Here is a 21,747-nt window from a genome sequence, read left to right on the forward strand (position 1 = left end):
CAAGGAGTTGACCACTAAATAGCATACTATGAGCGTTGGTTGGTTAGCAAAGGGGAGCTACCGTCACTAAGATAGAAGAGACTCTAAGGCGACCAAGAAACACTATTAAACTGTTTAACCCTATATAAAACCTGTGGATGGACCTAAAGCTACCCATTAGCAAAAGAAACTAGCGGCCCAGAACTTTTCTCGACTTACAAGATTTTGTTAGAGAAGAATGGCAAAGCATGTCAAATAAGTGTTGTCAGGAAACTTTGTCAAATCAATGACCCAAAGACTTGCAGCTGTGATTACAGTATTTCTTCGAATAGTGGTCGTGGCCTCTATTTTTTAACAAGGTTATGGAACTGCGGCCTCTAAACGAGGGCGGCGTATATTCGAGTGTGGCCTCTATTGTTAAGTCTCTACATCACACACCGTGACACGTCGGTACTTGAATGTCACATTTCTTTCTGTTGACATAAGTGGACACTTTGGAAGGTGCCAACTGTGGCAGGTTTAGCTGTAAATGCCATGGCTATTATGTTGTAATTGATAGACAGACGAATGAGTGTAATAGGATGAGATTGACACGAAAGCATCAAAAGCATGTGATATAGGCATGAGCAGTAACTTTGCAGACTAGTGCAGCCTCAATTCAAGGACGTCTTCTATTCCAGGGCAGCCACTATTCGAAGAAATACAGTAAGTGCGAAGGTTTTGCTACTAAGTACACTAGTGGGTCTATGATGCATGCAGTTGATAGTAAGTAATTGCGTTCAGATTAGATATATTCTGCTCTAATAAAGGTTCTGGTTGAGTGGGTGTATGTACACTTTTGGCCAGTCACTTGTACACATACATACATACATACATACAACCATGACTCATCAATCAGTTTTACTGTAAACTAACCCTGCAATGTATTTCACTAATTCATATCAGTTCAAATCGTATTGTTTCATTCTGTAGAAATACGAAAGAGACCCCGACAATGTGGCTAAGAATTGCCTGTCGTTGGAAGGCTGGATTCGTTTTATGAGCAGCGATCAAAACTATGCGTACGAAGTCGAGAAGCTCGTCGTCAAACAGGAAGAAATGACGCACCCGCTGTCTCATTATTTCATTGAGTCGTCGCACAACACGTACCTGACCGGGCACCAGTTGCGCGGCGAGTCTTCGGTCGAGATCTACCGGCAGGTGTTGCTGACTGGTTGTCGGTGCGTCGAGTTGGACTGTTGGGACGGAGAAGACGGCAGTCCAGTTATCTACCACGGCCACACGCTCACGACCAAGATCAAATTCAAGGTCTTGATCTTACTCTATGTTATTGCTTGATCTAGTCTGTGTGTGTTTGTGTGTGTTTGTTTGTTTGTATGTTTGTGTGTGTATATGTTCTTTTAAAATCAAACTATCTCCCCAAACATCCCCAAACCAACAAGTCTTACATTACACTAGGTATATTCCAACTATCAACGTCCTGTACTTCAAACTGAATTCTCTTATGAATCATTCTCAAATTATGTTTCCATAATTGAATAGATAGTTACTGCATCATATTTTGGAAAGCCTGGTGGAATTTAAGGCCACTGACTGCTGAGGCTTGGCAGCAATAGCTTTCAGAGTTTTGATGCTGAATAATGACCAGAGCCCAAGGTCTCAACCACTAAGGGGTAAAAGAGACCATTAGCTGCACGAATTTTGTCTTCATGGCAAATATCCTTTTGTTCTTCACCTGCCTGTGCTGCAGCTCCAGCCCTTACAGCTGATTTTGTCACATATAACGGCTGCAAAGAGTTTCTAACTGTTAAGTCAAAATAGGCAGGTCGACCCTCCAAGAAATCAGGGCGAAAACATCACCAAGACGGTTTTCAGTAGAACCATTGCACCTCATCTCTCTCATAACATCTCTGTTCTCAACCAATAAGGTCTGGAAAAATAACTTCTGCCAATGCATTGTGTTTACGTGTGCGCTCTGGACCAAAACCACAACCAAGAAGGTTATCTCCAAAAGTGTCAATGTGCTGACCACAACTGCACAAGACAGATGCCGGAGGAGAAAGAAACATCTTGATTCCCAACCAGAGCCGTACTGCAATAACAAACTCATGAGGAGACATGGAAATATATATTGCTAGCTGTGTAGATCGCTATGGCCTAGCTAGTTTTCTAGACATAGATCAATAGAAATATATTATAATAAGTATATATATTATATATATATATATATATATATATATTTCTGTCATCAGGATGTTGTAGAGGCGATCAACGAGACCGCTTTCATATCGTCACCGTATCCTGTTGTGTTGTCGTTTGAGAACCACTGCTCCATTCCTCAGCAACAAGAAATGGCTCGTCTATGCGAAGTATACTGGCGTTTTCTATCTATTCTGCGTGCTTGCTGTTCACTCTCTTTCTCTTTCTGTCTTTTTCTTTTGTTGACAGGAAATTTTTCAAGGGAAGCTGGTGAAGAAGTTTTTGTTCGATAGTGATGCTCGCTCTGATCCCACCTTACCGTCTCCGGAAGATCTAAAATATCGGATATTGCTCAAGAACAAGAAAAAGCATTCAGTGTCGAGTCAGTTTACGACAGCAGTGAGCTCTATTGCTGAAGGGTGAGAGAAGATTTTTGTTAGTGTGTGTCCGATTTGTTGTCAACGTAAGAGATGTGTTGTTGTTGTTGTTGTTGTTGTTGTTGTAGGCAAACAAGCACGATTCTAGAGTTAGGGGAGCACGAGGCGGACGAATTGGACGAAGACTATGATGAAGTCCCGGATGGAGAAGGTCAGATGGTGAATCTGTGTTTGTCTTTGAGTGTCTCGTTTTGTCCACGCGCTTTTATTGTCAAATTTGGAGTCTTGATTGTATGGGGTGTCACTGCAGTACAGTACTGGCGTCGAATGTGTATCGTCGTGACCCCAGCTCTCTGCAAGATTTGGGTAGGATTAACGCCCGGCATTTATTTATAGCTAGGGTTCCAAATGTGGCGTTTAAACGAGGGCGGCATTTATTTGTTAACTACTCTGTTAATGCTTTCGGAGTGTATTGCTGTAGGTGTGACCTTTTCAAGAGAGCAACACTTAGGATAGTGGTACACATTTCACACTTTGAGACTTCCTGTGGTGAAACGGTATCCAGACAGTGGAAAGAAACGTTTGCCTCATGACATTGTATGTCTTGGAAGGAGTCATATGATTTTTTCTTCAAACTTCAAGCAAGAGATCTTGCTAGATATATGGGAACTCATTAAAATGCGGTGTTTATTCGAGGGCGGCGTTTATGTTTGGTCGGTACTCTCAGCTGCGACGTTTAAGCGAGGTTTAAGCGAGGGCGCTGTTTAATCCAGGAAATGCGGTACAGGACAATTTAGATATCCGGGCACTCGAATATAGGGTCTGGCAATTGTTCTGGCTGAGTGACTTATTGTTGGGTGTTTGAGCTATGCACCCTAGTGATTGTAGTGTTGGTATTATAGAGCCGCAGCAGAGTGGTAGGTGCTTTTTTCAAGTGAGCTATTTGTAGCCCTTTTGCTTGTAACTTTACAGTGCTGCGTCCTTAATTGCATTGCGTGCTGAACTTTGATATTCTGGCTAATTTTTGAGGTCACGCCGTTTTACTGCCCGGTTTCATCGATCCTGTACATTTTGATTGAGTGCATGGCGACTAATGCGTACTGCCACTCTTCCCCGCTTCTACTGTAGTTTTTCAATTGGAGTGTTTGTCACTTTGTGTGTTCTCCAGATTTTAAGGGATTTTACTAGTGTCTATCTACCTTTGCTTTACGTTCACTTTTCAAGATCAATCCACATCTTGCTGTGCAATGTGTACCAATCCCGTTATCCTGCATGTAACTACTTTATAGCTTGTACTGTGCTCTATCTAAAGCTGGGTTCACAATATGTGCCGTTTGTGGCAGTGTGTGCCGTTTGTGGCAGTGTGTGCCGTTTGTGGCATGGGCCAAGAGCGTGCGGCAAGTGCCGTTTAGGTGCACTGAAAGGTAACAGTGGATTGTGAAAAAGTGGCAGATCCAGGTGGGGGAGTTGTGGGGGTTACAACCCCCTTTTTCTAGCGAGAGTGGCAGCTTTCTTATCCGAATGGATAAGTGGCACCTGATATCAAGACATTTTCCGGCTTGCAGACAGTGTCCGTTCTACTGAATCTGTTTCTAGACAAACAGATTTACAACGGAACCACAGCAACACACCCAGTCAAACTCTTATAGTATTACAAACGAACCATTGCAATACCTCTTCTAGATTCTCGTGGGCTTCAGATGAAGGAACTATTAAATGACGGTCACGTTAAGTTACTTATGTCTGAGCATTGATGTGTCTAGTGCCTACGCTGCTAGTTCGTTGTGACATTGACCCGTTGGATTGTGTGAGGGAATGTTGTAATGGGAAACTGACCTTCCTTTTCCAAAGTCTCTTTGCAGTGAAGTAAGATGGCAGTTCTAATGTCAGGGCTGGAAACAAGACTTACAGAAAGCCAAGAAGGAAGGCCAAGAAATTGAGAAGCTTTGCCAAACAATCTTCTCTTAGCCTTGGGGCCTATGCTTGTGCCAGTGATTCTCAGTCTTACCACATTCTTCCTATTGGTTGTACTGTACCTATCACAAGTGAGGAAGCAGAGCGGTCCTTTTCACTACTTAGAAGAGTCATGACCTATGCAAGGTCTGTCTTGACGGAGGAATGTCTCATTGATCTATCTGTAATCGCTACGCATTACGAAGAGCGAATTCCAATAGACAAAATATGTCACTCTTTGTACAAGCTCACTCACGAAGGTTATTTCAAAGGTCGTTGTTGGAAACAGACGCAACAGAATTGTTGTCTACTGTTGTATGTACGTTAGAAGACTGATTGATGACATGAGAGGTTCATTAACGTTTTACGTTGTTAGCAAGTAAATGGGACTGTCATTTAGAAACTGTGTGCCCTAAACGGTCGTGATGCGCGTGACTAGGGAAAAACCTTCACACACACACACACACACACACACACACACACACACACACACACACACACACACACACACACACACACACCTTTTAGAAACTCCTAGATCCGCGCCTGCAAACACGGCACGCTCCAAGTACCAGCGGGATAAGAAACTTCTATCTGAGCAGCAAGCCGCAGGTTGCCGCTAAAGTTGGACCAATCGTGAAATCAAGCGGTCACGCTTAATATACGGGTAATTGCCGAAGCCTCGGTAACCAGACAATAGACACCGTACGTAGAAAATACCGTAGACTGCCGCCCGACAACGCGTTCGTGCGGCAGAACGCAGCAACCAGCTGCTTGCCGCGTCGCGTCGTTAAGATAGGCGGAACGTATTTTGAACGTTGCTTATCTATTACGGAAGATATTCATATCGTGTTTTCTCTCTTTTTCTAGACGGTAGGCTTCGTAGTCGATCCGGCCCGCCGCAAGGCGACGACTTTATCGATTCCCGTCGCGAAGCGTCGTCCTACCAAGATCCATCCGACGTCACCTCCTACTCGAGCATGATGTCGCGAGAAGCGACGTACAAGCGGCAGAAAGAGACAAACAAAATCGCAGACGAACTCTCGCGCCTCGTCGTCTACACCCAAGCGGTCAAGTTTGACCGTCTCGCCTCGCCACGAGATCTCCACTCCCTGTCCTTGTCACCATCGAATGCCTGCGATGACGCCGTCAGTATCTACTCGCGACGCGACTCGACGACCTTCGGACGGGAACGGAGCGTGACGCCACTTAGCACGCGCCAGCGCTCGTCGATGGACTTCAGTATGAACACTGCGGCGTGTCGCACGCTGAAGAAGCGAGGGTCGGTGAGCGGCGACATACGCAGTCGCGCGTCGTCGGTCAGTCGCGGGTCGATGTGCAGCGAGACGTTCAGCATATCGAGTCAGCCGCCTCAGCATTCGCCGTCGGGACTGTTGCACAGCGTGTCGAGCGCGCAATTTGTCGACATCGGGAGGTCGTCCGAAATGCGCAAGGCGTTTCAGACGTCGTCGCTGGCGGAAAACTCGGCAAAGAAGCTGTGCAAGAAGCAGAGTTGCGAAGTCGTCAAGTACGTCCGGCTGCTTTGATGCGCCGTCGGTCGCACTCGATGCTTGGACGTTTGACCTTGTGTGTTTGTTTCTTCAGGCACACGCAGTTGCAGCTCATGCGCGTGTATCCTGCCGCGAGACGCTTCGACTCGTCGAACTACGTTCCGATGATGTTCTGGCCTTGTGGGATTCAACTTGTAGCTCTCAACTATCAGACCGAAGGTAAGTTCACTGACAAGTCGCTGCGTTAATTGCCTACTCACCGGGCGATGTGTATTGTTGCAGACATGGCCATGCAACTCAATCGCGCCATGTTCACTCAGAATGGAAGTTGCGGCTACGTTCTCAAACCGTACGCCATGTGGATGCGGACGCAAGACGAATCGATAGACTTCAGCAAGTTCAATCCGTGGGAAGTCGAACGGGTCGGATTGCCGCTCTTGACCGTGAACTTGGAGGTTATAAGCGGCGTGCTACGACGTGATTGCATAGGACGGGCGGTACTTTACCATTGTGGGTTGTGTTGTGTAGGTTATTTCTGGTCAGTCATTGTCTTCCAACTATGGTGCGAGCTTGTACGTGGAAATCGAGTTCATCGGCGTTCCGGCCGACTCTGCCAAGTTCAAGACGCGTCCGTCGCAACGCAACGCATTCAACCCGATCTGGAACGATTCGTTTCAGCAGAAAGTGAGCGTTTCGTTTCATGATCGCGTCGCCGTCTAAGGCGTGTATGACACTGTAATGCCATTGTCTAGATTTGGTTGAGAGATCTGACGTTTGTTCGATTTACGGTGTGGGACTCGAATGCGCAGACGCTTCTCTCACAACGGATCGTACCGCTGCGGTACCTCCGCTTAGGTTGGCACGTCAGTCGTCGTGACGTCGCAGTCGGTCACGTGATTTTGTTATATATCTTTAGGATATCGACATTTGCGGTTGCGGTCTCCTCAGGACAACGCTCTCGAAGTGGCGTCGCTGTTCATTCGTACGCGAATGGAAGAGGAGCGGGGCGAAGTCGACGGGTGGTCGTTGCAGGCGAAGTGTACCGAATGGTGGCTGGCGGACGACGACCAAGGACCGGAAGCGAGCACCGCTTGTCAAGACACGATGAACGTGGATACCGCGAAATCAACGGTCGTGAATGTAAGCGACGAATCACGTGATTTGAAGGTCGGTGGCGAAGACTCGAGAACCATGGTTGCCGATGCGAGTGACCAGTATAGTCTGCCGTCGAGCCCTAAAACGAAAGTCGTTTATTACGATTTGTGATGCGACGCGATTTTTATGTATTTAGTAGATTTGCTACGAAGAGTAAATTAACTACCTAATAAACTGTAATGGAGAATCGAAGTATACGTGAGAGTTTTATGAGAGTAGCTTGGATTACATTTGTATGTAAAGCTATACAGTTGCAGCGTATCTAGAGTAATAGAAAGTGATGTTGGTCCCGTTAGCTACATGAGTGGTGCTTCTGAGGAGCGAGTGGCTTTCTGTGGAAAGCTCAAGCGTTTTGATGCGTCTGTTTGCATGCATGTACGGTATAGAGGCGCGAGCTGCGCTCTGTGGTCTGGAAGTTCGAGGCTAGGAAGTACCGTTCGTATCTTACCAAGTGTCACGTTTAGAGTCCGCAGATTAATTATCCGTAACGGTAAACGTCAAAGACCACAAACAGTCACGCTTTGAAATAAGTCGATATCAGAAAACGTCGCACGCACGCACACACACACACACACACACACACACACACACACACACACACACACACACACACACACACACACACACACACACACACACACACACACACACACACACACACACAAATGGCAAATGGATAAAGGAGCTGCTGCTAGACACGGTTAGGCCCCCCATCCTAACAATCGTAACTACAATCATCCCTCCCCATGGCAGACAAACAGAAATGTCTAGTCATGTCGCAACACACATGCAGTGCACATGAATACTCTGTCAGCATTACGTTTCAACAATATTGTCTTATTTATGCATACACTTTGTACTAGTACATTAGTAGTAGTAGTAGTAGTAGTAGTAGTAACCTCAAGGGACTTCAACATTCTGCTGGAAGCAGCAGAAAGTAGATTATAGAAGACTGTTTATCTCAAAGTTGTTACAACCTAGAAACTTGTTGCTATAGAGGAAGCTTTTACATACAGTAGTAGTATTTTGAAAAAAGTAGTAGAGATTTTATTACGCAATCCCACTAGAGCAACACGGATTCACTTTGCACAAATCTGCGTTTCGGGATGCCCTGTGCCTCAGATACGGTTGGCACCCGTCCAACCTCCCAGACATATGTCCATGTGGATCTAAATTCTCAGTAGATCACTCTCTGTCATGTCCAACAGGAGGATACCCCAGCATCCGCCATAACGAGGTCCGCGATTTATTTACCAACTTGTTGACAGAGGTTTGCCACGATGTACACAAAGAGCCCGTTCTGCAACCTCTCAACGGCGAGGTGTTTCAAAAACGCTGTACTACCTCTGACGAAAATGCCAGACTTGATATTGCTGTCAGTGGATTTTGGGGTGGGCACTTCCAACGAACTTTCTTTGACGTCAGGGTCTTCAACCCTAATGCCTCATCCTACAAATCAGTGCAGATCCCGTCATTATATAAACGGCAGGAACAAGAGAAGAAAAGGCGATACGAGGAACGAATTAATAACGTGGAGCTTTCATCGTTCACGCCAATCATTTTAGCATGCACTGGAGGATGCAGTAAACTGACGTCTATTTTTTTGAAAAGACTAGCCTCACTTTTATCGGAAAAGCACCACACCGAGTACAGCACAACTATCAACTGGCTGAGATGTCGACTGTCATTTGCACTCCTTCGGGCCTGCGTGATGTGTTTGCGAGGATGCAGGTCCAAGCTTCACAGAACCTCAAGGGACTTCAACATTCTGCTGGAAGCAGCAGAAAGTAGATTATAGAAGACTGTTTATCTCAAAGTTGTTACAACCTAGAAACTTGTTGCTATAGAGGAAGCTTTTACATACAGTAGTAGTATTTTGAAAAAAGTAGTAGAGATTTTATTATTATTATTAGTAGTAGTAGTAGTAGTGTGTTAGCAGATGCCGTTTGATTGTTCAAATACACCAGTTCTCTCAGTAGTAGTAGTAGTAGTAGTAGTATCGGAAAAGCACCACACCGAGTACAGCACAACTATCAACTGGCTGAGATGTCGACTGTCATTTGCACTCCTTCGGGCCTGCATGATGTGTTTGCGAGGATGCAGGTCCAAGCTTCACAGAACCTCAAGGGACTTCAACATTCTGCTGGAAGCAGCAGAAAGTAGATTATAGAAGACTGTTTATCTCAAAGTTGTTACAACCTAGAAACTTGTTGCTATAGAGGAAGCTTTTACATACAGTAGTAGTATTTTGAAAAAAAGTAGTAGAGATTTTATTACTATTAGTAGTAGTAGTAGTAGTAGTTTATTCAAGTAGTAGTAGTAGTAGTGTGTTAGCAGATGCCGTTTGATTGTTCAAATACACCAGTTCTCTCAGTAGTAGTAGTAGTAGTAGTTTATTCATTCTCTTCGACAAGATTGATGGCTATCTCATTCGTGCCATGTCACTTAAATGCCAGGGTGCTGCAGGTCCATCAGGCTTAGATGCGGCTGCATGGAGGCGTTTGTGCACTGGATTCAAAGTCTTGTCTAGAAATCTCTGTGACTCAATAGCTTCAACAACTCGCAGGATTGCAACGCAGTTTATCGACCCGAGTGGGATTTCGGCTCTGGTTGCTTGCCGGCTAATACCCCTGGACAAGAGACCTGGTGTCAGACCAATTGGAGTTTGTGAAACACTTCGTAGAATAATTAGCAAGGCTGTCCTGAGTGTGGTAAAGTCAGATATTTTGAACGTAGCCGGACCCCTACAACTCTGTGCTGGTCAGAACGTCGGATGCGAGGCTGCCATACACGCTATTCGAGGTATTTATGATGAAGATGAAACAGAGGCCGTGCTATTTGTAGACGCAACCAATGCTTTCAATACTTTGAACCGTCAAGTTGCTCTGGCTAACATATCTGTCAACTGCCCAGCCATCTTTCCAATCTTGGCCAACACGTATCGACAACCTTCTTCATTGTTTGTAGGTGGAGAAACGTTGCTTTCTAGTGAAGGAACAACTCAAGGAGATCCCTTAGCGATGCCAATGTATGCTCTGGCCACAATTCCACTTCTAAAGAGTGTGCAGACGAATGGTACAAAGCAGGTATGGTATGCAGATGATGCAGCTGCTGGAGGCTCGCTAGACTGTCTACATAAATGGTGGAACAGGTTGGTTGACTTAGGTGCTATGTTTGGGTATCTTCCAAATCCCAAAAAGTCATGGTTGCTAGTGAAATCAGGAAATATTGACAAAGCTACACATCTCTTTGAAAATACCAATATCAACATTACTACAGAAGGACAAAAGTACCTTGGAGCTGCTATTGGAAACAAAGATTTCTGCAATAACTTCCTGCAAGAAAAGGTGACCAATTGGAAGTTACAAGTAGAGCGACTCAGTTGCATTGCCCAAACTCAACCACAAGCTGCTCACTCGATATTCACACGGGGTCTGATTGGACGCTGGAAATTTGCACTCAGAACCAATGAAAACTTTGCAGCGTACCTTAATCCTCTGGAGGAGGCGTTACGATCCAAACTGATTCCCGCCATAACCAATAGAAGTACTCCAGGAGACAAGATGAGAAGGCTTTTTGCATTACCACCTCGACTAGGCGGCCTTGGAATTGTAGATCCACGTTCGTTGACTTGTGAGCTGGAATACTCAAAGTTAATTTGTGCGCCACTGGTCAACCGAATTGTGCAACAAGAAACAAACCTGGATAACGTTCCTACCAAGCAGAATTCTATGAAAGCTAGCATTCGCCAGCAAAAACATCTAGCACAAAAGTCTCATTCTGAAATCACTGTCAATGATCTATCTGTGGAATTGAAACGTTCAGTTGAATTGGCCTGTGAGAAGGGTGCCTCCTGCTGGCTGACCGCAATCCCACTAGAGCAACACGGATTCACTTTGCACAAATCTGCGTTTCGGGATGCCCTGTGCCTCAGATACGGTTGGCACCCGTCCAACCTCCCAGACATATGTCCATGTGGATCTAAATTCTCAGTAGATCACTCTCTGTCATGTCCAACAGGAGGATACCCCAGCATCCGCCATAACGAGGTCCGCGATTTATTTACCAACTTGTTGACAGAGGTTTGCCACGATGTACACAAAGAGCCCGTTCTGCAACCTCTCAACGGCGAGGTGTTTCAAAAACGCTGTACTACCTCTGACGAAAATGCCAGACTTGATATTGCTGTCAGTGGATTTTGGGGTGGGCACTTCCAACGAACTTTCTTTGACGTCAGGGTCTTCAACCCTAATGCCTCATCCTACAAATCAGTGCAGATCCCGTCATTATATAAACGGCAGGAACAAGAGAAGAAAAGGCGATACGAGGAACGAATTAATAACGTGGAGCTTTCATCGTTCACGCCAATCATTTTAGCATGCACTGGAGGATGCAGTAAACTGACGTCTATTTTTTTGAAAAGACTAGCCTCACTTTTATCGGAAAAGCACCACACCGAGTACAGCACAACTATCAACTGGCTGAGATGTCGACTGTCATTTGCACTCCTTCGGGCCTGCGTGATGTGTTTGCGAGGATGCAGGTCCAAGCTTCACAGAACCTCAAGGGACTTCAACATTCTGCTGGAAGCAGCAGAAAGTAGATTATAGAAGACTGTTTATCTCAAAGTTGTTACAACCTAGAAACTTGTTGCTATAGAGGAAGCTTTTACATACAGTAGTAGTATTTTGAAAAAAGTAGTAGAGATTTTATTATTATTATTAGTAGTAGTAATAGTAGTAGTTTATTCAAGTAGTAGTAGTAGTAGTGTGTTAGCAGATGCCGTTTGTTTGTTCAAATACACCAGTTCTCTCAGTAGTAGTAGTAGTAGTAGTAGTAGTAGTAGTAGTAGTGGGGCACCTGGCCTCCTCAGCTTAGTGACTTTACTGTACATGACATAGTAGTAGTAAAAGTTGTACTATTGTATATGACAGTAATTGTTTAGTAGTAGTAATAGTTTATTGCCATTCGCTGTAGGTTGCCGTTTGTGTATACGTAGTCTGCTATTGTTTCAAATACACCATATCTTCTCAGTAGTAGTAGTATATTTCAAAAAGCCAAAACACCAAATATTAGCAGCTGACAGATAACACCCACGCAGCAAAACAAACAACTAAAGATGGTTACCACTAAGAGACAGTTACTACTTTACGTTATTATGCCTAAACTATCAAGATAAGCTATAGTCAACATCTACTCATCTAGATGGGCCTCACTTTCAATGAGTCCCAACAAGTCCACTTTGATAGGTCTATAGAAACTGGATCGTGTTCCACGAATGCATAAGATGCTTGATCGTAGAAGAGCAAAAGAAAGCCTGCATCTTATCAACTGCATAACTTTGCTGTAGTGTTCACCCGATTTTGCTGCATGGAGACTTGCAAGGCGCTTATAGAACGTAGTAGCCTCTCGACCTGTGCTTCCTGTCGAACTGAAGACAAGTGGAGTAAAAGATCCGTGTTCAATTTCTCGTATTCGCTCACCATACTGACGTTTCTTCTCATTCTCATGCACTCTAAAAGCAGATTCTAAGTTGGGGTGTTTCAAGCTGGATGGAGCGTTTGGGTAGAATACCCTTACATCGAAGAATGCTCTTTCTCCAGCCCTCCACACGCCACGAGCAGAGATATCCGCTCTAGCCTCCGGCATTACGTTGGCAGTAGAATAACTAAAACTTTCACCTGATAGCGGTTGCAAGGTAGGCTCAGTAACAACATCATGACAGACTTCTCGTAGTAAATCAGCTGTTATGTCTCTGACTTCATTATGTCTTAGTAGTAGTAGTAGTAGTAGTAGTAGTAGTAATCAGTGGGGGATCCAGGGTGGTGCCCTGGGGTGCCTATGCACCACCTAGCTTTTTCAGGTCTAACCCTAGCCAGATAACATAGTTAGAGAACTGTTGTGCTGGAAAGCAAACTGAGACAATTATTATTCGTTAGGAACCTAGCAAACAATCATGTCAATGTGACAAAAATTATTTTCCTAACATTCTTACTCTACTAAAAAAAGTAAACCATTTGTAACCAATTGCTTTAGTTAGCGCAGTATCAGTAGTATAAACTTTTAGTTAACGTCTCCAAACTTACGTAAAGTCTACAATGGGCCAAGAAAGACTCACTAGACTTGCACTAAATGTACGTGCAGTGTCTAACTCTGAAACTGACGTGGAATGCAATTTTGGATACGTTTCATGTTCCCTATGGGTGCACATTTTAGTACCATGATAAGGCATGATACTATCTAAGTTGTAGATATCATTAATTAATATTTAATAATATTTGTATCATATTACGAAATTCACTGAGACATTAGTGTATACTATGGTATTCAGCAAATTTTAGTGAAACCTCGCTAAATTGTGTTAGTTTGCAACCTTTTTCTCCCAGTGGAACGTGTTACGTGTGTATGGCAAATCAGGTGATCGAGCTGGATTGAGCATGCGCAGCGTCATAGTTCTTTTGTCCGGCAACGTCCAACCATGCTTCGCCGTCTAATCAAAGTTCGATATACGACAGACTTACGGCGAATCGCAACGGTTGCAGTAGGTGGAGTAGCGCAAAAGTCCCGTGGTCAGGTAGGCCGTGTCACATGGCGTTCGAGCTCGAGTGTACACTAGACGGACGTTGGTTTGTGCTAGGACGTGGCCGAGGCTGAAACGAAATCCTTTTCAGACTTTCTCACAGACAAATTTGGACGTCAGCACAACTACCTACGCATTTCACTGACGGAAAGATGCAATCTGCGATGTGTGTAAAATGTTCATTACCCGTATGTTCGTTACCCGTATGTTCGTGATAAGACATACACCCCCAATAATCGTTACGGCAGTTGTCTTGCGGACACAACTAACATGACAACGAGAATGATGCTGCCAACTAACTATGTAGATACTAGAGTAATTTCTAAGGTATCTTGTGTATGTCTAGCTAAACTGCTAGTGTGGTAATATAGCCCCTAATCTCAAGCAATGAATTTTCAGTAATGACTTTGCTAGGTTGAGCAACTTTTTGTGCCTAGTTTAGTATCCTTGTTTGTTGAGATCAGTGAGTTTGTTATGATTCTTGAAAGTCAAAAATTGAGTAGTCGAATGGAGCTAGGCCTGATATACAGTGGAGTCTACACAATGATGATGTAGTCATGTACATTCTCTGTCAATTTTTTGACGTTTCCTTTGCTTGGTGGTAATACATAGACATCAAGGATTCAAAAAGTGTACACTTTAACCGCTTTCACAGGTCCTCTTAATGCACAGAGGCTAGAGTGGGGTGGAGCCCGCACAACGTGCACTGATCGGACTAATGGAGACTAGTTGTCAGGTCGTGTAAAGTTTTTGGGAGGTTGCGTAAGTTACTTTTATGTAATGTTTACCGCAGACATGAACTTTAATGAGAATTACTGGGTTCAAGAATGCATTTCTATGCAATGCAAATATATTTGTGATTCAAAGGCTTGCGGTGCAATCTGATTGACTAAGAAGTAGTGGTTGAAAAAGTGGGCATAGCAGTTCAAAAATTCAATTGTGTGTCCATAAGAAAGTTTTCTACTTATGTGCAACTTATCTAGCAGGCTTCGGGATCAGCAAGAGAACACTAGGCGATTTGACAGTACAGGTAATCATAGACTTGGTCAGTTGTACATAGTCTCAGACTCAGTTAGTCTTTGTTGTCAGTCACGTGACTGACATTAGCAGCACTTTGAGTTAATATTAACAAGGTGTTTTGGTAAAATTTAAGGCTAGCTATGCCCTTGTTATTACCTCTTCTGTTTTCAGATATTTTTTCACAATGGTTGTTATGTACTTCTGTGAGCATGCAGAAAGTATAGTAGTTTGAGTCCAGTAGTTCAGCATGGTGGTTATGACAATGAGAAGAAACCAATTAGTATGATTACTTATTATTACCATAGGATTGGAATGTTTTGCAGTATTTTTAGGTTTGCGATTTGTGATTTTTTAAAGAATCGCAAAAAAATAAAATTTGCTGCCATATACTACAGTACTTATGGCCGGCATTCATTCATTAGAAATCAAAAATAAATGCATACCACTAATAGCTGCAGGTGGAAAATCACAAACGGAAACCTATATATAACTTAGTCATGTATGATACATAATACATGCAGCTCAATCATCTTGTTGGTAGGTGTGCCCCTTTCCTGGCGACATACAGACACAAAAGCATGTGAACTATGATGACATAGTTGGGATTACAGACACAGCAGCAGCACTTGTAGTCGTCCTGTTATTGTCTTTATACTAAAGTTATTAACTTAGACCACCGCACACAGGATATGGTCAGTAGACTCGAACGCAACAGCAGCTGGTACCGATTGTAAGTACTTCATTTTAGGTCAATATTGTATGCCAGAGGAAGGAGTGGAACTTACACCGCAAATGGAGGTTTTGACTTCCGATGAAATAGTGAAGCTTGCGTCTCTGTTTGTTGAGCAAGGTGTCGATAAGATTCGACTGACTGGTGGAGAGCCGACAATACGAAAAGACATTATTGATCTAGTTGGTGAGACGATAGCAAAGTGTTGCTTAGTAATATTTGACATTAATTAATTGATTTGTATGGATGTATTAGGGTGGTTGAAAGGGATCTCCGGAGTAGAAACACTTGCTATGACGACAAACGGACTAACTATAGCAAGGCACTTGCCTCGTTTGAAAGCAGCTGGGTTGAACTTGCTCAACATAAGCTTGGACACGCTATTGCCGGCAAAATTTGAGTTTATCACACGAAGGAAGGGTGAGATTATACGTATCTGTGTAGCATGTAAGTGCATGTAAATGGCGGGGTTTCGTTGGCGAATGAGAAATGGGTTGATAAAGTAGTTTATCTAGTCTTGCGTTGCCAGACCCTTTCCTGCCCTGTCATGCTTCCAGGTGAAAAAGGGTCTGGTAACAGCAGCATTGCATACTGTACGTTTGCATCCAGTATGTTCGCATCCAGTATGTTCGCATCCAGTCTGCATTGTGACATGAGTGCACAACGCTAGACGTCAGACGTCGATCATGATGAAGCCTGTAGACATCAACATTCCCCCAGTTGCGTTTGCTGCTGTAGACATGCAGATTTCACAAACAGCAATGACTCTAGCTGTAGTCTTAGAGTTGTTCTCTATGAAACAAGATAAGACAATAGAGATAGGGTTGCACTGCATGCATACCAATCTGGTCTTTAGTGAAACGTTTAAGAAACCTAATCCAGTCTCTAGATAGCCGATTTCTGGCTATGCGGCAACACAGTGACATCATAGGCTGTTTGCCAGACCCATTTCGCTCGGAAGTATGATGCGGCGGGAAAGGGTCTGGCTATGCAAGACTACAGTTTATCATGCATAATATGCACAGGTAAGGTACTTCTGTCACAGCCTTGTTACCCGAGGTGTGGAAGTGACCAGGGATACTAATACCGGCCGTAGAACAATGACTAAGCGACCGACCAGCGACGCTTGGGTTAGATTGCTGCTTGAGTAGGATAAATCATAATTAGTGAGCTCTGTGTAGCACTGCTACATAACACCAGTTTTGTTCAAATAATTTCATTCGACACAGCTAACCAAGTGAGTGTTGTACTAAGTGTTGTTTTTAGTTTTACGTTGTTACCAGGGTAGATTTTGAAGGCTTTTTGCTATCTTTTCACTCTCTTGAAAACATTGTATTAGAGCGGTACATAAGGTTTGGGGCAAATGTTTGACCTGGAAAGGGCCATGTTTGACTGTGAATGTACTGAATAGTAGGAGGAACAGGCTGTGTTGAGAAACATGAATCGTGATGAAGAACCAGATATCCTAAACCTAAGCAGACAAGGATTGGTTAGGGTTAGGGTTAGAGTCCAGGGTTAGGGTTAGAGTCTAGGGTTAGGGTTAGGGTTAGAGTCAGTGTTAGGGTTAGGGTTAGGTTAATTAAGACGACAAAACTACCACCACAAACACTGCAAGATTCATAATTTCTCCCAGACTGAAACGTTCTCTCTTCTCTTTCATCTCTCGTTTTAGTATTGAAAAACACTGGAAGCCTAGCATTTTCTGTGCAATGCAAATTTTATTTTTTAGCTAAAAGAGGCAATAATATGAGTACGGTTCTCACCTACAGCTAGCTGTTACAGTAAATAGAATCTAAATAGTGTATAGTAGCTATGGAGATCTGCTAGGGGCATGTGCCCCCAAATTTTGCAACTGGTTTGATTTTTTATCATCATCGACAGTTTTGTGCAACTCAATTTCCAAAATACACATCAAATGACTACCTGACACAAGATTAGCCTGCCGTTTAATAGTTTGGAGGCTACGAGTGTACTTGTGGCTATGCGGACCATATTAATATTAAAATCTCTTACAAGATTTTCTCTGCCTCTGGAAAATTCCAGGCTATTGACAACAACGACGGTAGTGTACTACTTATAAGGTGGTTGATCAAGAATGAGGAAGTTACCCTGTATTAGTGTACGATTAATTTATACAGCGTTTATAAGAATTGATTACTTAGTATAACACGCAAGTCGAGAGTCTAGGAAATTACCGTATTCGCTCGTAATAACGCCCATACTGAAATAACGCCAATGTGCGACAGGTCAGAACTTTCAGCCCGAAAAAATGCCCATGCCCAAGTATGCCCAAGATACGCATGTGCAGACAAAACAAATGGGGTCCGAACATTTGTCTCTGTCTTTGTGCGTTTGATGAGCTGGTGTCAGTGTTGAGTGAAAGTGCTTACTGCTAGACTTATGTCTTCGTTGCAATTACCGACCCTGATACTCTTGACGGGCTTCAGGTCGACCACTTGTGTATAGTGTTTATTTTAAATTTCTGTGTATGTTGATGCTTTATAGATACCAGTACCTTTGATCTTGCAAATGGATAATTGCAAGTATTTGTGGTATTCAAGTATTTAGATGATGACTGGCCAAACGACAGCATTTTGCGACCATGTATACACCTAGGACCAAAATAACGCCCATGCCCTAGGATACACCCAGTAAAAAGTGTTTCTTTTCTATACGCTCAGGGCATTATTACGGATGAATACTGTAGTAAATTACTACATAGTTCAAATTTTGAAATCAAGACATGAAACTCTTTTGGTAAATAAATTGCTGCATTTATTCCAGAATGTTTATATGTATATATATATATATATATATCCCAAATTAGACTGTAAAGAATTAGGTAGATTGAAATGATCTACGGGTGCCTGCAGAAGCTAATGAAGACGCAGACAGGTTAATTCTGTTGAAAGAAAGTTGGCAGCAATTGAATCTTTACTTCCTTGGTGGGAAAGCTTCAAAGACTTAAAGGAAATGTTGGTATTGAGAGGCTGCATCAGCAGGTGCTCAGGCACTTGAACTACAACGATTGTCTCAGTAGCTGACTGCATAGTTGCCAGCATGTGCGTTTGGGCACGATTAGTTCTATTATTGTTGTAGTGGAAGGTCACCTGGTGTCTGTTGCATTCTTACAACTCGAACACTCAAGATTACGTTGACAGGCACACAATTGCCTCTATTCATGGCATGTCAGTATGCACAAACTTCCCTCTAGTTCTGCAACTTTTCGTATCATAAACGGCATGTACCATGGGAAGTAACATGGTACCAAGTTCTTGCATCGAACTCGTCACATAGGCAATATCATTCCTCTCATTTGCTGCCGTGCTTTTAGACTCGTACCTTTACTGCTTGTCATCACAGACACTTTTAGTATTTAATTAATCTAACTTTCAATGATTTGACTGTCCAACGATGTTGGTGTACATCTGGCTTACTGGTGTACTGTCTATAGGATGGTCCAGAGTGATGCAAAGTATTGACAAAGCGATTGAAGTAGGATTTCAGCCAGTGAAGGTAGCTTTGTCAATGAATTTTTGCATGCAGTGTTGTCTCACGTATCTGGTCTTTGTCAGGTGAATTGTGTCGTTATGAAAGGATTAAATGATGACGAACTGTGCGATTTTGTGGAACTGACAAAGAGCAAGGTAAGTGAAGATATGACAGTGCGGTGGAAAATTGCAGCATTGTTTGTGAGGCAGGAAGTCGACGTACGCTTTATTGAATACATGCCGTTTGATGGTTTGTTTCGATATACTATCGTTGCATAGTAGACTGCCTCTGACAGACTATTGATGTGATCAGGGAACAAGTGGAATCATAGCAAATTTGTCAGCTACGCCGACCAACTTGACAAAATTAGATCACACTTTCCCGATATTTATCGTTTACAAGATGCTGCTAATGATACATCAAAGGCAAGCAGTACGACTCACTTTGTCTGTGTGGGTTTAATGGTCTATCTTACAGGCGTTCAAAGTGCCCGGTTATAAAGGACAAGTGGGGTTCATAACATCGATGAGCAAGAACTTTTGTGGCTCGTGCAATCGTCTCCGACTGACTGCTGATGGTAACTTAAAGGTGTGTTGCTCACACATCTAGTAATCAATGTGTATAGCTTTGAATATCAATGAACTTGTATAGGTGTGTTTGTTTGGAGCGTCAGAAATATCACTTAGAGATGCTCTAAGGTCCGGAATGTCTGACAGTGATTTACTGGAGTTGATAGGATGTGCTGTCAAGAGAAAGAAAGCCCGGCATGCTGGTTAGGTCTTTGTGCAGAGCAAGTATTGAGAGTTTTATGGTTTTTGTGACTTAGGAATGTTTACATTGTCACAAATGAAGAATCGTCCTATGATTCTTATCGGTGGGTAAGTGACGGTGTGCTGGTTAGTGTACAAGATCTGATTCAAAGTTGTATTTGATTGTGTTAACTAACATGTAGGTGATGCAGTGAGGAGTTTGGTGGGTGTTTGTGTGGCTGTAGATGTATTGTTATTTTCTCAATGGTTGAATGTGTTGTCTGAGAAGAGGAAGAGTCGGTCTGCTGGTCTGTGGAGTCGTTCTGTCATTCCGTACTCCACCGAGCTTTATGGTCTTAACTCATGGTGTCGTCGTATGTTCAACTCTTCTTCATTCCGTAGTCTGTGCAAGACAACTCTCACTCATGTCAATAGCGAAGGACTGGCTCGGATGGTGGATGTGATGGACAAACCTGTAAGCGAAAGAGTGGCTGTTGCTGAGGCAATCGTTGAATTGGGAGAGGAGGCATATGTAGCTATCAAAGACAATGAGGTAAAGAAAGGCAATGTTCTGAGTGTAGCTCAGTTAGCAGGAATTCAGGGTGCCAAGTGGACATCTCATCTTATCCCACTGTGTCACGATGTCGGCCTCACTCATGCTGATGTCAGTGTAGAACTTATTGATGACCACTACGCGGTTAGGATAATTGCTTCGGCAAGAGCTAATGACAAGACGGGTGTAGAAATGGAAGCACTGACTTCTGCTGCTGTCGCGGCGCTGACGGTTTATGACATGTGCAAGTCGATATCAAAAGGGATTGTCATCAGGAAGGTGAGGTTGGTGAAGAAGACTGGTGGTCAGACAGGTGACTATAATGGTGATGACCATGTCGATAATGTGTAAATTGCTGCGAGCTGTTTCACTGCTGGCTCTTTCATATCGTGTTGTAATAGCCTTACAACTCGTAACGTTGTTCAATAGCCCTGTACACCGGTCCTACTGTCTTATTGATTGAATACATGCTTGCTCGTTTGTGGATTAATTAAACAAAGGAAGTGTTTCCTGCACATTTACTAATCTTGAGCGCGCAAAAAGTTTTCGTTATTGTTGTTGCTATTGTGAGTATTATGTGTAGGGTTTATCTTTTATAGGCATACATACACATGTGTTAACTTGGATATCTTGGCTTTACGGACTTGAGTGGGTCATGATCACCATGTTTAGTATATGCGTGGTCTTCTAAACTGACAAGATTTGTTGTGACTCTAGCTGCTGCTCTGCTAATTAAGACACCCAGCAACGCCAAGTAACTGTATTGATTTTTCTATAAATAATAGTTACAAAGTATAGTGCGTCAGTATTCTAATCTATAAGGTCGTTTGCTATATTTTGAAAAGAACTTTTAGACTCTATACAGTGGACTTTTCTGATCAGGCTGCCGAAATGCTTCTGCCGTCCATGATTATAGAAATGATGGTGAGTTTGACAAGTTGATGACAGCAATTTTGCGGTGACAATTAACTATACACTGAAAAGTACAAATGTCTTCGCTTTACGGATGTTGCAGTTTTTTTGTTCCTTTTGTGTACGAAAATCTTTTGTATTGGATTTTAGATAGACTTTCAAGTAGCGCGCTTAGAAGGAAATATTAATTAATTAATTTCGTCTGAATTCGCGACAAGTCGATCACTTCTTTATGCATAGCTGTGAGATATCGTAGCTACAAGCAGTACGGCCGTGAACAAGTTCTAGTTTTCTAGTTGCCGTTTACGGTAACCCAGATTACACAATATTTGGTGGTTCAGTAACTGTGCGGCTCGGTAATTATAAACCGCGGTTGGTTGTTCAGTAGGCTACCGGTATATACATGTTTGCGTGATATGTGCAGTGTTTACCTAAAATGATACCATACTGACACAGTCCGCCGTGTCTATTCGTCTGGCTCCCGAGGCTACTAGTGAAGGCAGCGCTCTATATACGGCTCTGAGTAAAAGGGAATAC

At 43.2% G+C, this 21,747-nt stretch overlaps 5 protein-coding genes across 6 annotated transcripts in view; 4 read left to right on the top strand and 1 right to left on the bottom strand.

Annotated features, from left to right (window-relative positions):
- The window catches only part of LOC134179542 (1-phosphatidylinositol 4,5-bisphosphate phosphodiesterase epsilon-1-like), a 12,417-nt gene extending 4,954 nt beyond the window's left edge, over nt 1–7,463 (top strand). Inside the window, exons 12-21 of the mRNA XM_062646473.1 lie at nt 952–1,287; nt 2,232–2,348; nt 2,428–2,597; nt 2,684–2,766; nt 5,379–6,036; nt 6,114–6,238; nt 6,302–6,474; nt 6,548–6,703; nt 6,772–6,874; nt 6,936–7,463. Coding sequence (XP_062502457.1) covers nt 952–1,287; nt 2,232–2,348; nt 2,428–2,597; nt 2,684–2,766; nt 5,379–6,036; nt 6,114–6,238; nt 6,302–6,474; nt 6,548–6,703; nt 6,772–6,874; nt 6,936–7,285 — 2,271 coding nt within the window. The 3' untranslated portion in view covers nt 7,286–7,463. The remainder of the gene's footprint in view (nt 1–951; nt 1,288–2,231; nt 2,349–2,427; nt 2,598–2,683; nt 2,767–5,378; nt 6,037–6,113; nt 6,239–6,301; nt 6,475–6,547; nt 6,704–6,771; nt 6,875–6,935) is intronic.
- Nucleotides 7,464–7,846: 383 nt separating this feature from the next.
- Nucleotides 7,847–9,137, top strand: LOC134198117 (uncharacterized). The gene is made up of 2 exons (XM_062667456.1): nt 7,847–7,874; nt 8,242–9,137. The coding sequence occupies exons 1-2, from the start codon at nt 7,847–7,849 to the stop codon at nt 8,970–8,972; spliced, it is 759 nt and encodes a 252-aa protein (XP_062523440.1). The 3' UTR covers nt 8,973–9,137.
- Nucleotides 9,138–9,606: 469 nt separating this feature from the next.
- Nucleotides 9,607–11,874, top strand: LOC134183792 (uncharacterized). The gene has a single exon (XM_062651370.1). It carries the CDS (start codon nt 9,613–9,615, stop codon nt 11,782–11,784), a length of 2,172 nt encoding a protein of 723 aa, XP_062507354.1. The 5' UTR covers nt 9,607–9,612; the 3' UTR covers nt 11,785–11,874.
- Nucleotides 11,875–12,208: 334 nt separating this feature from the next.
- LOC134192698 (uncharacterized) lies at nt 12,209–12,934 on the bottom strand. Its single transcript, XM_062661453.1, has one exon. The coding sequence runs from the start codon at nt 12,821–12,823 to the stop codon at nt 12,368–12,370; it is 456 nt and encodes a 151-aa protein (XP_062517437.1). The 5' UTR covers nt 12,824–12,934; the 3' UTR covers nt 12,209–12,367.
- Nucleotides 12,935–13,617: 683 nt separating this feature from the next.
- On the top strand, nt 13,618–20,823 carry LOC134185330 (uncharacterized). Of its 2 annotated transcripts, XM_062653123.1 has the most exons (12): nt 13,618–13,748; nt 13,812–13,920; nt 15,523–15,690; nt 15,760–15,924; nt 18,959–19,020; nt 19,080–19,151; nt 19,206–19,245; nt 19,309–19,421; nt 19,474–19,584; nt 19,648–19,768; nt 19,823–19,870; nt 19,949–20,823. In XM_062653123.1, the coding sequence occupies exons 1-12, from the start codon at nt 13,653–13,655 to the stop codon at nt 20,647–20,649; spliced, it is 1,806 nt and encodes a 601-aa protein (XP_062509107.1). In that variant the 5' UTR covers nt 13,618–13,652; the 3' UTR covers nt 20,650–20,823. The 2 variants fall into 2 exon arrangements, with proteins under 2 accessions (XP_062509107.1, XP_062509099.1); XM_062653115.1 differs by having other exon boundaries at nt 19,080–19,245.
- The last annotated feature ends 924 nt before the right edge of the window (nt 20,824–21,747 follow it).

The sequence above is a fragment of the Corticium candelabrum genome, chromosome 1 (genome assembly GCF_963422355.1).
Source record: "Corticium candelabrum chromosome 1, ooCorCand1.1, whole genome shotgun sequence".
In the NCBI taxonomy this organism is placed as follows: Eukaryota; Metazoa; Porifera; class Homoscleromorpha; order Homosclerophorida; family Plakinidae; genus Corticium; species Corticium candelabrum.

What these genes read in the sequence shown, in the direction of transcription:
- LOC134198117 (XM_062667456.1), top strand. Translation starts at nt 7,847, where the DNA reads ATGGATAAAGGAGCTGCTGCTAGACACG. An exon ending in AGGAGCTGCTGCTAGACACG is followed by an intron (nt 7,875 to 8,241) that starts GTTAGGCCCCCC and finishes CAATCCCACTAG; the next exon opens with AGCAACACGGATTCACTTTG.
- LOC134183792 (XM_062651370.1), top strand. Translation starts at nt 9,613, where the DNA reads ATGTCACTTAAATGCCAGGGTGCTGCAGGTCCATCAGGCTTAGATGCG.
- LOC134185330 (XM_062653115.1), top strand. Translation starts at nt 13,653, where the DNA reads ATGCTTCGCCGTCTAATCAAAGTTCGATATACGACAGACTTACGGCGA. An exon ending in AGACATTATTGATCTAGTTG is followed by an intron (nt 15,691 to 15,759) that starts GTGAGACGATAG and finishes TGGATGTATTAG; the next exon opens with GGTGGTTGAAAGGGATCTCC. An exon ending in AAAGAAAGCCCGGCATGCTG is followed by an intron (nt 19,769 to 19,822) that starts GTTAGGTCTTTG and finishes TTTGTGACTTAG; the next exon opens with GAATGTTTACATTGTCACAA.
- LOC134192698 (XM_062661453.1), bottom strand. Translation starts at nt 12,823, where the DNA reads ATGCCGGAGGCTAGAGCGGATATCTCTGCTCGTGGCGTGTGGAGGGCT.